General features: G+C 41.2%; 1 protein-coding gene across 1 annotated transcript; it reads left to right on the forward strand.

The window, feature by feature from the left end:
- The first annotated feature begins 13,450 nt into the window (after positions 1 to 13,450).
- Positions 13,451 to 13,999, forward strand: LOC128919954 (uncharacterized). Its single transcript, XM_054225850.1, has one exon. It carries the CDS (start codon positions 13,451 to 13,453, stop codon positions 13,997 to 13,999), a length of 549 nt encoding a protein of 182 aa, XP_054081825.1.
- The last annotated feature ends 1,480 nt before the right edge of the window (positions 14,000 to 15,479 follow it).

Here is a 15,479-nt window from a genome sequence, read left to right on the forward strand (position 1 = left end):
ATCCTTACAGGATAGTTATAAGGAAATCGTTCGCGTTTAGTATTAATTTATTCATTTACAAATTCATAATTTATATGTAAAATATTATTAAATTATACAAATGAATGTTCGAATACTAATAACATTCGTAATAGCAATGGAATTTTATTTGAATTGTATAACAACAACTACAAAAAATAAAAATGTAATAATTAATACTAACTTTATTTTTAAAATATATAAATTTTGTCATGTATAAAGGATGGGATCATGTGTAGAAGTTCACATGGTTCAAGCAGCTCACGACTTCCGGTTTTAGATCAAGTATCCTCTGGGTAGCCAACAGACATCATCAGCTAAAGTGAGAAGGCGAAGCCCGCTTATGCGGTTGTGCGCAGGGCTTGGGACCCACCACATAAAAACGAAGTACCAATGAAAAATCTACGAAAGCCTCGGATGAGACACCCCCCTTTTGATGACGACCCCTGCAAACGTTTTAAGGATAATGATATAAGGGCATCCACCTGGAATATCCGGACCCTTAATTGGGAAGGTGCCTCTGCCCAGCTGGTTGATGTCCTCATACGACTCAAGGCTGACATCACCGCCATCCAAGAAGTGCGATGGACGAGACAAGGACGGAAGAAGGTGGGTCCTTGTGACATCTACTACAGCGGCCATATAAAGGAGCGCAAATTTGGTGTTGGATTTGTGGTGGGAGAGAGACTCCGTCGCCGAGTCCTGGCATTCACCCCGGTGGATGAACGTCTTGCCACAATCCGCATCAAAGCGAGGTTCTTCAACATATCGCTGATTTGCGCCCACGCCCCAACGGAAGAGAAGGACGATGTGACCAAAGATGCTTTCTATGAGCGCCTAGAACGCACCTATGAGCGCTGCCCCCGCCACGATGTAAAAGTCGTGCTTGGCGATTTTAACGCCAGGGTGGGTAAAGAAGGTGTCTTTGGCACAACAGTCGGAAAATTCAGCCTCCATGACGAAACATCGCCAAACGGCCTGAGGCTGATCGACTTCGCTGGGGCCCGAAATATGGTCGTCTGTAGTACCAGATTCCAGCATAAGAAAATACATCAAGCTACTTGGCTGTCTCCTGATCGAAACACGCGGAACCAAATCGATCACGTTGTGATAGACGGAAGACATGTCTCCTGTGTTTTAGACTTGCGTACGCTCCACAAACACAAGGAAGGTTCGACGTCGAAAAGCTGCAATCGCAACAGACAGCCACGAAATACTCTACTCGACTTGCACTCCTGCTCTCTGAGAGCACTCATCAGCATCTCGGTATAAGGGAACTGTGGAACGGCATCTCAAACTCACTGCGTACCGCTGCAGCCGAAACAATTGGTTTTCGGCAACGACAAAAAACAAGCTGGTACGATGAGGAGTGCCGTCTCGCAGCGGAGAGAAAACAGACTGCCTACCTCGCAACGTTGCAAACGACCACAACACGTGAGGGATGGGATAGATACCGAGAGCGGAAGAGGGAAGCGAGACGCATCTGAGGCCGAAATGCGTGAGTACGAAGAGCTTGAGAAGCTGGCAGACAGAGGGAATGCTCGATAATTTTATGAAAAAATGAAGCGACTTAATGAAGGTTTCAAGACCGGAGCATCCTCATATAGAGACCAAGGTGGTAATCTGGTAACCGATGTCTAGGGCAAACTGGGATTGTGGAGGGAACACTTCTCCGACCTGCTGAATGGAAGTGAGAGTACAACACCAGGAGATGGCGAACCCGATCCCCCAATCTATGACGATGGAACAGATGTTCCATTACCCGACCACGAAGAAATTCGAATAGCAATTACCCGCTTGAAGAACAACAAAGCAGCGGGGGCCGATAGATTACCGGCAAAACTATTCAAATACGGCGGCGAAGAACTGATAAGGTGCATGCATCAGCTTCTTTGCAGAATATGGTCGGAAGAAAGCATGCTTGACGATTGGAATGTCAGTGTGCTCTGCCCAATCCATAAAAAGGGAGATCCCACAATCTGCGCCAACTACCGTGGTATAAGTCTCCTCAATATCGCATATAAGGTTTTGTCGAGCGTATTGTGTGAAAGACTAAAGCCCACCGTCAACAAACTGATTGGACCTTATCAGTGTGGCTTTAGACCTGGAAAATCGACAACTGACCAGATATTCACCATGCGCCAAATTTTGGAGAAGACCCGTGAAAAGAGGATCGACACACACCACCTTTTTGTCGATTTTAAAGCTGCTTTCGACAGCACGAAAAGGAGCTGCCTTTACGCCGCGATGTCTGAATTTGGTATCCCCGCAAAACTAATACGGCTGTGTAAATTGACGTTGAGCAACACCAAAAGCTCCGTCATGATTGGGAAGGACCTCTCCGAGCCGTTCGATACCAAACGAGGTTTCAGACAAGGTGACTCACTATCGCGCGACTTCTTTAACCTGATGCTGGAAAAAATTATAAGAGCTGCAGAGCTAAACAGAGAAGGTACAATCTTCTACAAGAGTGTACAGCTCCTGGCGTACGCCGATGATATTGATATCATTGGAAGCAACACCCGCCCCGTTTGTTCTGCTTTTTCCCGCATGGATAAGGAGGCGAAGCGAATGGGTCTGGAGGTGAATGAGGACAAGACGAAATATCTCCTGTTATCAAGCAAACAGTCGGCGCATTCGCGTCTTGGCTCCCACGTCACTGTTGACAGTCATAACTTCGAGGTCGTAGATAATTTCGTATACCTGGGAACCAGCATCAACAACACGAACAATGTGAGCCTCGAAATCCAGCGCAGAATAACTCTTGCCAACAGGTGCTATTTTGGACTGAGTAGGCAATTGAACAGTAAAGTCCTCTCTTGACGAACCAAAATCAAGCTCTACAAGTCGCTTATCATTCCCGTCCTGCTTTACGGTGCAGAAGCTTGGACGATGTCAACATCAGATGAGACGACACTAGGAGTTTTCGAGAGGAAAATTTTGCGCAAGATTTATGGTCCTCAGAACATTGGCAACGGCGAATACCGCAGACGATGGAACGATGAGCTGTACGAGTTATACGACGACATTGACATAGTTCAGCGAATAAAAAGACAGCGGCTACGCTGGCTATGTCATGTTGTCCGAATGGACGAAAACACTCCAGCCCGAGGAAGGGGAAGGCCTCCACTCCGTTGGAGGGACCAGGTGGAGAGCGACCTGGTTACACTTGGGATCTCCAACTGGCGCCGAACTGCGAAGGAGAGAGAGAGGTGGCGCACTATCGTCGATTCGGCTATAACCGGCTAAACGGTTGCAACGCCAATCACATACATACATAAATATAAATGTATTAAAAATCAATGTATAAATAGCTGCAAAAACGTTCGTAAAAAATCAATGTATAAATAGCAGCAAAAACGTTTGTAAAAAGTTCACTTTGTACTGAAATGCTAATATTTAAAAATTAATCTATAATGATTATTAAAAATCTAAAATATTATACAATACTAATTTTAATGTAAATACATCATACAATTATAATAAATAAATAAAAATAAAACAATTTAAATTTTTAATTTTTAAACGGAAAAGTAGGTGACCTATAGAATGAAGACCAATGGAGACCAATGAACCAAATTTAAATAACGAAACGGTGACCCAACAAATGTCCAATACCTGTGATTAAAGGGTTACCCTGAAAATGATAAATCGAACAGTCTCCACTGATAGATGGCTGATTAAAAAAAAATTTAGAGCAGAAAGACATATGCAGCATAGGCACCAAAATCAATGAGAGAGAGCGAGCAAGATAATCACACCGACATGCCGTAAAAGAGGAGAAATGATAACTTTTTTCCTGCTGCTAGAACAAAAGAGACCAAAATAATAATACAAGCTTTCTTTATCGGTAACCAATATTCCATAAGATAAGTAACTCTAATCGTCTTGCAGGGATGATTCAATTATAAAAGGTTTGTTAAGTAATGACAGGAAAGTTTTGACACTGCTACTTAAAATCTTAATTGCATATATATTTTTATTTTATAAATCTATGTTGTATTATTTCATGGTATCTTAATAAAATTAATATTTAAATGTAATAAAAACGTTAGCAAGAAATATAACATCAATGATTTGAAACTCTCAATGCATTGTGCCACGCTTTGATGAACTCAAAGCATCTCATAACGACAAAATGTACCATCCCACTGTTATTTCATATTTTTATCTATTAATCAAATATTTTGTAGTTCTCCTAAACATGACAGTGTTAATTTGGGGAATGTGGATGAAACCTATGAAATAAATGGTCAGACATCAGGAAACAGATTGGTTCTCACATACTTCACAAGTATGCGTAAATATTACGGTTTCGCTTCTACTGAAGGAGAGGGAACATTTAGATCCATAAAATAAAATAGGAGTGATTGATTACATAACTTTTTATCGGAGAATTCTGGGACAACTGCAGTTTGGGATATATTCCCAATCACCTTGTGGGATATAAGCAAAAGAAGAAAATGACATGTACCATGAAAACTATTTATTTAAAATCAGTTTCACACGGTTGTTCTTCTTCTTCTTGACTGGCGTAGACACCGCTTACGCGGTTATAGCCGAAGCCAAAACTGCGCGCCACGTATCCCTTCTTCTGGCAGTTTGGCGCCAATTGGTTATACCAAGCGAAGCCAGGTCCCTCTCCACCTGGTCCTTCCATCGGAGTGGAGGTCTTCCTCTTCCTCGGCTTCCACCAGCGGGTACTGCATCGAATACTTTCAGAGCTGGAGCACTTTCATCCATTCGAACAACATGACCTAGCCTGCGTAGCCGCTGTTTTTTTATTCGCTGGACTATGTCTATGTCGTCGAATAACACATACAGCTCATCGTTCCATCGTCTGCGGTATTCGCCGTTGCCAATTCTTAAGGGACCATAAATCTTCCGCAAAACCTTTCTCTCGAAAACTCCTAGTGCCGTCTCATCGGATGTTGACATCGTCCACGCTTCTGCACCGTAAAGTAGGACGGGAATGATGAGAGACTTGTGGAGTTTGGTTTTTGTTCGTCGAGAGAGGACTTTACTTTTCAATTGCCTACTTAGTCCATAGCAGCACCTGTTGGCAAGAGTGATTCTGCGTTGGATTTCCAGGCTGACATTGTTATTGCTGGTTCCCAGGTAGACCAAACTATCAACAACCTCAAAGTTATGACTGTCAACAGTGACGTGGGAGCCAAGACGCGAATGCGCTGACTGTTTGTTTGATGACAGGAGATATTTCGTCTTGCCCTCGTTCACCACCAGACCCATACGCTTCTCTTCCTTATCCAGTCTGGAAAAAGCAGAACTAACAGCGCGGGTGTTGTTTCCAATGATATCGATATTATCGGCGTACGCCAGTAGCTGTACACTCTCGTAGAAGATTGTACCTTCTCTATTTAGCTCTGCAGCTGTTATAACTGCATCAAGTTAAAGAAGTCGCACGATAGTGAGTCACCTTGTCTGAAACCTCGTCTGGTATGGAACGGCTCGGAGAGGTCCTTCCCGATCCTGACGGAGCTTTTGGTGTTGCTCAACGTCAGCTTACACAGCCGTATTAGTTTTGGGGGGGATACCAAATTCAGACATCGCGGCATAAAGGCAGCTCCGTTTCGTGCTGTCGAAAGCAGCTTTAAAATCGACAAAGAGATGGTGTGTGTCGATCCTATTTTCACGGGTCTTCTCCAAAATTTGGCGCATGGTGAATATCTGGTCCGTTGTTGATTTTCCAGGTCTAAAGCCACACTGATAAGGTCCAATCAGTTTGTTGACGGTGGGCTTTAGTCTTTCACACAATACGCTCGACAGAACCTTATACGTGATGTTGAGGAGGCTTATCCCACGGTAATTGGCGCAAATTGTGGGGTCTCCCTTTTTGTGTATTGGGCAGAGTACTCTGAGATTCCAATCGTCAGGCATGCTTTCTTCCGACCATATTCTGCAAAGACCTTATCAGCTCTTCGCCGCCGTATTTGAATACCCCCAAGCGGGTAATTGCTATTCGAATTTCTTCACGGTCGGGCAATGGAACATCTGCTCTATCGTCGTCGATTGGGGAATCGGGTTCGCCATCTCCTGGTGTTGTACTTTCACTGTAGAAGTGTTCCCTCCACAAACTCAGTATACCCTGGTCATCAATAACTAGATCACCTCTGGGGGTCCCGGAGTGTGCTCCGGTCTTGAACCTTCAGTTAGTCGCCGGATCTTTTCGTAAAATTTTCGAGCATTACCCCTGTCGGCCAGCTTGTCAAGCTCGTCATACTCACGCATTTCGGCCTCTTTCTTTTTTTGTCTGCAAATGCGTCTCGCTTCCCTCTTCAGCTCTCGGTATCTTTCCCATCCCGCTCGCGTTGCGGTCGATCGCGACATTGCGAGGTAGGCAGTCTGTTTTCTCTCCACTGCGAGACGACAATCCTCATCATACCAGCTGTTTTTTAGTTTTTCCGAAAACCAATGGTTTCGGTTGCAGCTGTACGTAAGGAGTTTGATATGCCGTTCCACAGCTCCCTTATACCCAGATGCTGATGAGTGCTCTCAGAGAGCAGGAGTGCAAGTCGAGTAGAGTATTTCGTGGCTGTCTGTTGCGATTGCAGCTTTTCGACGTCAAACCTTCCTTGTGTTTGTTGACAGGCGTTCTTTGCTGCACAGAGGCGAGTGCGTATCTTTGCTGCTACTAGATAATGGTCCGAGTCGATGTTGGGACCACGAAGCGTACGCACATCAAAAACACTGGAGACATGTCGTCCATCTATCACAACACGATCGATCTGGTTGCGAGTGATTCGATCCGGGGACAGCCAAGTAGCTTGATGGATTTTCTTATGCTGGAATCTAGTACTACAGACGACCATATTTCGGGCCCCAGCGAAGTCGATCATCCTCAGACCGTTTGGTGATGTTTCGTCATGGAGGCTGAATTTTCCGACTGTTGTGCCAAAGACACCTTCTTTACCCACCCTAGCGTTGAAATCGCCAAGCACGATTTTGACATCGTGGCGGGGGCAGCGCTCATAGGTACATTCTAGGCGCTCATAGAAGGTATCTTTGATCACTTCGTCCTTCTCTTCCGTCGGGTCGTGGGCGCAAATCAGCGATATGTTGAAGAACCTCGCTTTGATGCGGATTGTGGCTAGACGTTCATCCACCGGAGTAAATGCCAGGACTCGACAACGGAGTCTCTCTCCCACCACGAATCCCACACCGAATTTGCGCTCCTTTATATGGCTGCTGTAGTAGATGTCACAAGGACCCACCTTCTTCCGTCCATCGCATTTCTTGGATTGCGGTGATGTCAGCCTTTACTCTTACGAGGACATCAACCAGCTGGGCAGTGGCACCTTCCCAATTAAGGGTCCGGATGTTCCAGGTGCATGCCCTTAATTCGTAGTCCTTTAAACATTTGCAGTGGTCGTCATCAAAATTGGGGTCTCTCATCCTTTTCATTGGGGGGTGTTTTTATGTGGTGGGTCCCAAACCCTACGCACAATCGTATAAGCGGGTTTCACCTTCTCACTTTAGCTCGCCTCCAAACGGATGTCTGTTGGCTACCCAGAGGATACTTGGTCTAAGACCGGAAGTCGTGAGCTGCTTGAGCCACATGTAAAAGAATCGTTCCTGGCCACTCCCAAGTGAATGACAGTCAGAAACTTTTCTCACTTACGTGAACTTCTACATATGACTCCATCCATTACACGGTTGCTATGCAACACAAATTTAACTCCATTCCAAAGCAAGTACTTGCAATAAAATTGTCTGCCCATTCGTTTTTGAAACTGGCTGACATATCAATCTTATTATAACTTAATTTCTCTACTTGCAGACTTCTGTTATAAACTTTGACCTTTTGAGACGAAATCTCTGACCCCACGCCTGTAAACTTCGGTATAGTCCTTCTTCTTGATCTTGATACAGCGCTATTTTAAACATCGACTGTTTTAAGTTTATAAAATTAAAATGTCAACAAAAAATGTTCGAAATAACAAATCAAAATTAAACAGTATTGTCTACCCATTGTATTGGTATATATCTGCTACAATTTAAAAAATTTTGAACAATTTTCTGGATAGATTTACAAAAAAAAAAACATTATTGTTTTGTAACGCAGAAGGGATGTCAAAAAAGAGCGGGAAAGCTGTTTACTTCCCAAACCTTTTATAATTGAATCATGTATAGAAGGTAAAAAATGTAAAATAAGCAACAATGTAAACATACATATACTATTTTTTTTTATTATGCAGGCTAACTGAGGAACAGCGAGAATCATATATACAGTCTTTATTTGATGAAATTTGTGACGATGACGCTCCCTATGACTTTGACTCAAAAGATGAAGAAGAAATTCAAATCAATGACATTGAAATTGCTGATGACGATGCTGAAGTTTAGAATAAAATTAAGTTCAGCTGAGTCCAAATTGTTGGTCAGATGTCGACTGGACATGGAGCAAGAGTTTTCTTGCGGCAAAATAAAAAAATCGGTTCTTTGGGGCAAAGTAATCCTTCTTCTTTTGTTTCTATTTTTTAAAAAATTGTCACTTTGCTTTTCCATAATATCATCAGTTATTAAATACGTTAAAATTTCCATTTTAACTATGACTTTTTAAAGAATAACGTTCTGTGAAAATTATGCTCGCAATATTGCTGCAGACTATCAGCTGAGTATCAGCAACAGAGTATCAAGTAAGTAACAGGGTTGCAATATTGCGGTATTTATTGTTCAACTCGAACACACCCATTATAAGAGAACGTTCTGGACCAGCTAGATGCACTGAAATGTTGTCAATAGAGCAAACATTCAAATGTTTCATGAACGTTGAAATGGCTGATATAATTATGCGCCACACAAATAAGTTAGCAAAAGAAACTTATAATGCTTACAACAATGCGCATCCAAACACAACTCCTAAGTCATGGACGCCTGTGTCAATAACAGAGCTGTATGCATTTTTTGGCATACTTATTATGACTGGTGCGAACCATAGCAATGGAGAACATGTTCGAGATTTATGGAGCGTCAAAAACTATCCTTTATATCGCACCACAATGGGAGTCAACCGTTTCTGTTCGATATTGCGGTTCCTAAGATTTGACTATAAAAACACTCGTGCAACACGCTTACTAATAAAGCAGCACCGATCAGTGAGTTGTGGACGATGATGAACAATAATCTTGCTTCACATTACAAGCCCAGCTCATGCTTGACGATTGATGAACAATTATTTCCTAACCGTGGACGCACACGGTTTACGCAGTACATACCGTCAAAACCTGCTAAATATGGTGTCAAGGTTTGGTGGATTTGCGATGCCACAAATGCATATCCACTGCATGGACAAATATATACTGGCCAAGCAGAAACTGGTAGGGAAACGAACCAAGGCGAATGAGTGGTGAAGGATTTGTCTGCCAAATACCAAGGAAGTGGCCGAAACATTACAATGGACAATTTGTTTACGACCTTGCCAGTTGCAGAACTGCTTCTCACCTGGAAACTCAAGGTCCAGACCCAATGCTGGCTGGCTTTACTTGCTTTCGTTGACTTTGCGTACTTTGAATGCTTGTATGACCAAATGAGCGTTTTGAACGCTTTCAAAATAATGTCACAATCACTGTTGCCACACACTTAATTTTTTGTAAATCAAAAAGTTAAAAGTTCATGTTAAATGTTATATTATTATAAACTCTTTGTAAATTTCTACATACATATAACAAATATTTTAAATATTCTACATTTTAACTATTTGTACTGGCAAACGCATATGTTATAAATATTTGCGTGTCAATGTAGCATCAAAAAAATTACTGAAATTGGTACATTTCGCCCAAACTGGTAACTCTAGTTACAATATCAAATGTCAAAAGCCCTAGAAGCGCTGGCAAATAGAGCATAGATCTATTCGTAACTTCAAGCGCTTGAAGCAAAGCTGCATTTGGTCTCTTTTCATGTGCTCTAGTATAGTTCTATTCAGTTTTGACAGTTCCCACAGCAAAGCAAGCAAAGCCAGCCATCATTGGGTTTGGATCTTCACGATCGTTAGAACTTTGCGCAAAAACAAATCATATATTCCTCAAGAAATGAAGCAGAACAAAAACAGGACAATTGGTTCAACGACATTTGGCTTCAAAAATAATGTGACAATGTGCTCTTATGTTCCCAAAAACAAATAAAGCAGTAATTTTGCTTTCGACCATGCATAATGATGCTGAAATAGCTGACAGTGGGAAACCTGAAATAATTGAATATAATAATCGTACCAAAGGTGGTGTTGATCGAATGGACCAAATGTTTGCGGAATATCCAACACAAAACGATGGCCACTAGCGACGTTCTTCAACATGTTGGACATTACAGCTCTTGCAGCCTACATTGTCTACGATTTGAATAACCCTATGTTGCCTTGGAGATCAAACAACAAGCGTAAGCAGATCCTGCGCAGCTTGGCTGAAGCCATTATTGAAGCCAGAGCCATAAAACGTCAAGTGACGCGAAATTTTTCGACTAAAATTGCTATTGAAGCATATTTCAACCGACCGGTGGAATCAATGGTGTCAACAGCAGCATCAACATCTGGCGCAACGCGCACGCCAAAACCTGTGTCCGGATCTTGCTATTTATGTTACGCACAAGAGGAAAAACGCCGTTGAAAAACCAGAAAGCTGTGCGCCAAATGTAAGAAGTAAATGTGTCTTGATCATTCGGTCACATCAACAAATTGCTCCATTTGCCATGATTATCCTTAGATATAAGATGTATTTTTATAATTTTTATAATAAAAGTCAATAATATAATGTGTGAAATGAATATTTTTAATTTTTCAAATAAAAAAATAAAATTTAAAATGTTTTTTTTTTTTGATTATTATGAGGATTTGTACTATTGGGGTACAAACGTATTTCGGGTGTGTGTTTCCGTATATAATGTGTTTGGAAGGCTATAGCTCCTGAACCAATGGTCCGATCTGGTTCAAATTTTGAATTTGAACTCAAAACTAAATAATCTTCCTAGATCCGTTAGCGGTATAAAGGTATAGCGGTTCAAAAGTTACAACACTTCAAAGTTGAAAGTGGATACATTTGTACCCGGGTGTGTGCTCTAGGGTTAAAAGATCCAGAACTTCGTAGAATGTATCTGGACTTCATGAATGAATATATAGCACTGGGACACATGAGCCCAACGAACAATAAGATCCCGAGTGAGCCACCTACTTCATTCCGCATCAATGCGTTTTAAGTCCCGAAAGCACTACAACCAAATTACGTGTTGTCTTTGACGCTTCGAGCCGATCTTCATCTCAAGTAGCATTGAATGAACTTTTGATGGTAGGTCCAACCATCCAAGAAGAATTATACTCAACTCTTCTACGTTTTCGCTTACATAAGAATGCACTAACGGCGGACATTACTAAAATGTACCGTCAAATTATTATGCATGAATAAGACAGAAATTGTCAACTCATAGTGTGGAGAGAGCATCCTTCAGAGCAAATACAAATTTTTCGACTTAACACCGTAACTTACGGCACTGCGCCTGCTCCATTTCTCGCAACACGGTGTTTGCAAATGCTCAGTGATGCCAATACAATTAAATATCCACTCGGTTCATTGGCCATTAAAAGAGACTTTTCTGTTGATGACTTATTAACAGGACCCGAAAATTTTGAGTCTCTAGATCTTTTAAGAAGTGAGGTAATTAAAATATTAGACTCGGCTGGATTTACTCTAACGAAATGGTTTTCGAACCACCCTAAATTTTTCGACAGTGATTACACAGAAAAGTCATTAAGCTTCAATGACAACAATTCCACTAAAACTTAGGAATCCATTGGTTTCCGAAAGAAGACTTGTTTCGATTTGTCTTAGATGACAATTTTAATGATCTGCGAGCCACTAAACGAAACATATTATCAGTTTCTGCTCGCCTTTTTGATCCTCTTGGATTACTAGCCCCTCTAGCAAAAATCTTATTGCAAGAGCTTTGGATCCAAAAACTAGATTGGGATGAGTCGATTCCATTGCGCCTTGGCACTAGCTGGCAGAACTTCAAAGCCAACATACTGCAGCTCTCATCAATCAGCATTCCTCGTTATGTAAACGTAGAGTCGAGTGCCATCTGTCAAATACATGGCTTCGCCGATGCCTCAATAAGGGCGTATGGATGTTGCATATATATGTACATATATACGAAGCCAATCTAGTGGTATTAAATGTATGCTGCTTACTGCAAAGTCTACAGTGGCTCCGCTGAAGACCAAGTCTCTTTCGCGTCTCGAGCTCTCGGCAGCACATCTTCTTTCGAAATTATGGTCAAGAGTAGCGAATATGTTGAGTCGATATTTCGAAAATATTACATTACAGACTCTGAAATCGTTTTACATTGGATCAAAACGCATCCATCCTCATTGCAAACCTTCGTCGCAAATAGAGTGTCCGAAATCCAAGAGTTGACTGACAAAGTACATTGGCGGCATGTGCCAACAAAACAAAATCCTGCGGATCAAGTGTCTCGGGGTTGTAACGTGGACGAATTGAATAATTCGATATGGTTTGGCGGTCCACAGTTCCTCCTAGAAGACCCTGCAGTATGGCCAATTAATACCCACTTCCAGCTCTTACCAGAAGACGAAGCATTAGAGAAGAAGAAAAATACATTCACACTAATTTCAACCACTGAGAAAAATTCAATATTGGATCTTATTGAAAAAGTCTCTTCTCATAAAACATTACTTCGTGTGGTCGCATATATATTACGATGGATCAGACGACCATCAAAATCCTCCATGGGCAAGGATCTGACTTCAGATGAGTTAAACTTGAGTTTTTTTTTAAATTGCACAGGTGGTCCAACATTCAGAATTTTCGGATGTTATTCAAAAATTGCATAAAGGTACCACCCTACCCGCAAACTTGCAAAAACTCAATCCTTATTTGCATAAATACTCGGATATATCGCTTTCGTTTAAATTAATCCGAGTAGGAGGTCGCCTATTAAATGCACCTCTCCCATACGATGCCAAATTTCCGCTATTACTAAATAAAAATTCGCACTTCGTTATAACATATTTACGGTACCTGCACATTCGAAATCACCACGCTGGGGCTAAAGCGTTGGTTGCGCTTCTTCGAGAACGTATATGGCTAATAATGCCCGAGAAGCTTGCAGTAGAACCGTAAGAAACTGTATACATTGTTTTCACTACAAGCCGAAGTTGCAAAACCAACTTATGGGAAATTTACCAGCCGAAAGACTTCGAGCACTACGACCCTTTCTTATATGTGGCGTAGATTTTTGTGGTCTGATATATACAACTTTAAAAATACGCGGTCGACCAGCCATCAAAGCATATATTGCAGTTTTCGTTTGCTTCACTTCAAAATCAGTACATTTAGAATTAGTTTCGGAACTTTCTTCTAATTCATTTATTTTCGCCCTAAAAAGGTTCATTGGACGCTGAGAAATGCCGCATAAAATATTCAGCGACAACGCCACCAGCTTCATCGGCGCCGACCGCAAGCTGCGCGAGCTGAAAAAAGCATTTCTGTCCCAGGCTCCAGAATTGAAGGGATTCGCCGCAGACGAAGGGTTCAACTTCATCTTTATACCACCGAGGGCGCCGCACTTCGGAGGATTATGGGCAGCCGCGGTGAAGTTCGCCAAACACCACATCGTTCGCGTAATAGGCAACGCGCTACTCACCGCAGAGAAGCTAGCAACACTGTTGGCCGAAGTGGAGGCCATCCTCAACTCTCGGCCCCTAACACCGTTGAGCCAGGACCCCAACGACGGCGAGGCGTTAACCCTAGCGCACCTACTGATTGGGTGCTCCCTGCGAGCACTACCCCCAGAACAGGTATCAATGGATCCTGTTCGTTGTTGCGAGAGATGGCAAATTGTCTGCTGTCTCAAACAACAGTTCTGGCGACAGTGGTCCAAAACATACCTGACGGGTCTTCAGGAGCGCAACAAGTGGCTGCACCCCACACGCAATCTGCAGCCCAACAATTAAGCGCCCCATCCACAAACTGGCCTTGCTTCCAATGGATGTTGAAGGAACCTGATCCTGTCAAGGTGGCCGGTGTTGCATCAAGCGACATATAAATATATATTTTATAAACCTTAAACTAAATAAAAAATAAAGAATAAAATGAATTGTAAAGAAATATTAAATAATTGAATTTATATGCATTAAATTATAAAATTTACATACTTACCTAAATAATGAATTTATAACACTAATCTATTATTTACCTTAATACTTACGTTAACATAATCTAGTACAATGTTTAACGAAAGATAATTATACTTAACCCTTTTGTAACACATATTTACATTATCACTAGTTTAAGCCGTTAGTTTAAGATTTAGGCTAAGCGATTCCTTAAAACGGAAAAAATAACTCTCTTTGAATTGAACCTTGAATCCGTACGCACGTGTTTTAATTTGTCGGCTATTTTATATTTTAATTTTTGATACAGGCAATTGGGTTATTTTCAATTTCAATCGTTTTCGTTTCTCAAAAACGCTTGAGAATTTTCAATGTTATAGAAAATTTTAAACCAATGGTAACTTCAATAGCAATGACGGAAATGTTGGATGAAATTGGGATACGTTTATGTTTGATTTGTTTTTTGATTAATAGGGCAATGACTTGTTTTGCTGATTTATTTTGAAGTAGGTTATAAAAATGGCCGGTGTACTGGGACAAGCGTTTCTTGTAAAGCAGTGATCGGCAGCCCATAGCCCGCGGAGCGCTCTCTGAGCGCACACTGAGTGTAAGTGTGATGTGCTGAACACATAGAAGACGACAAGCGACGAGCAACATCTGTCAAATATTTAAATACACGCGTTCTTATGGGCACAGATTTTTTGACAACAGCACGACTACGCGACAACAGGCTTGTAGTTGTCGTTGTCGCTAAATTAAAAATGTTTCTAATTTTGGCGACGACAACGGGCATCTGTAGAGTTGCCACTAATATGTGAAATAAAAATTATTAAAAGTTATAACAAAGATGACATTATTTTGCCAGCATAAATGTAAAATAGCTTTGATATATCATTTATAATAACAATCGATTATTTAAAACAAATAAATCGAACATTTTTACATTATTGCACAAATAATTTCACGTTAAACAAAATATGTAAATTTTATTGAAGTGGAAGATTTGACATTTGTGATCAGCCGTCGCTACGTCGTGTCGTGTCGTCGTTTTTGTGTTCGGCACTTGAAACACGTACTTGCAATCAAGAATGATAGAATACAAGATTACGACATAGTGACACTCTCACGACCCAAGAAAGGGAATAGGCAATATTAGAATTGTCAAATGGAAAATGGAAATGTAAAACATAGTGAACCAAATTCAATAATGTGCAGATAAAATATCACAATGAACGTGATTCCTATAAATTTATAATATATTTAATATATTATATATGCATATTTATAATTAAAATTATATGTTTTGTTACAAAAAGTTCGC

Source organism: Zeugodacus cucurbitae, chromosome 2 (assembly GCF_028554725.1).
Source record: "Zeugodacus cucurbitae isolate PBARC_wt_2022May chromosome 2, idZeuCucr1.2, whole genome shotgun sequence".
NCBI classification, from domain to species: Eukaryota; Metazoa; Arthropoda; class Insecta; order Diptera; family Tephritidae; genus Zeugodacus; species Zeugodacus cucurbitae.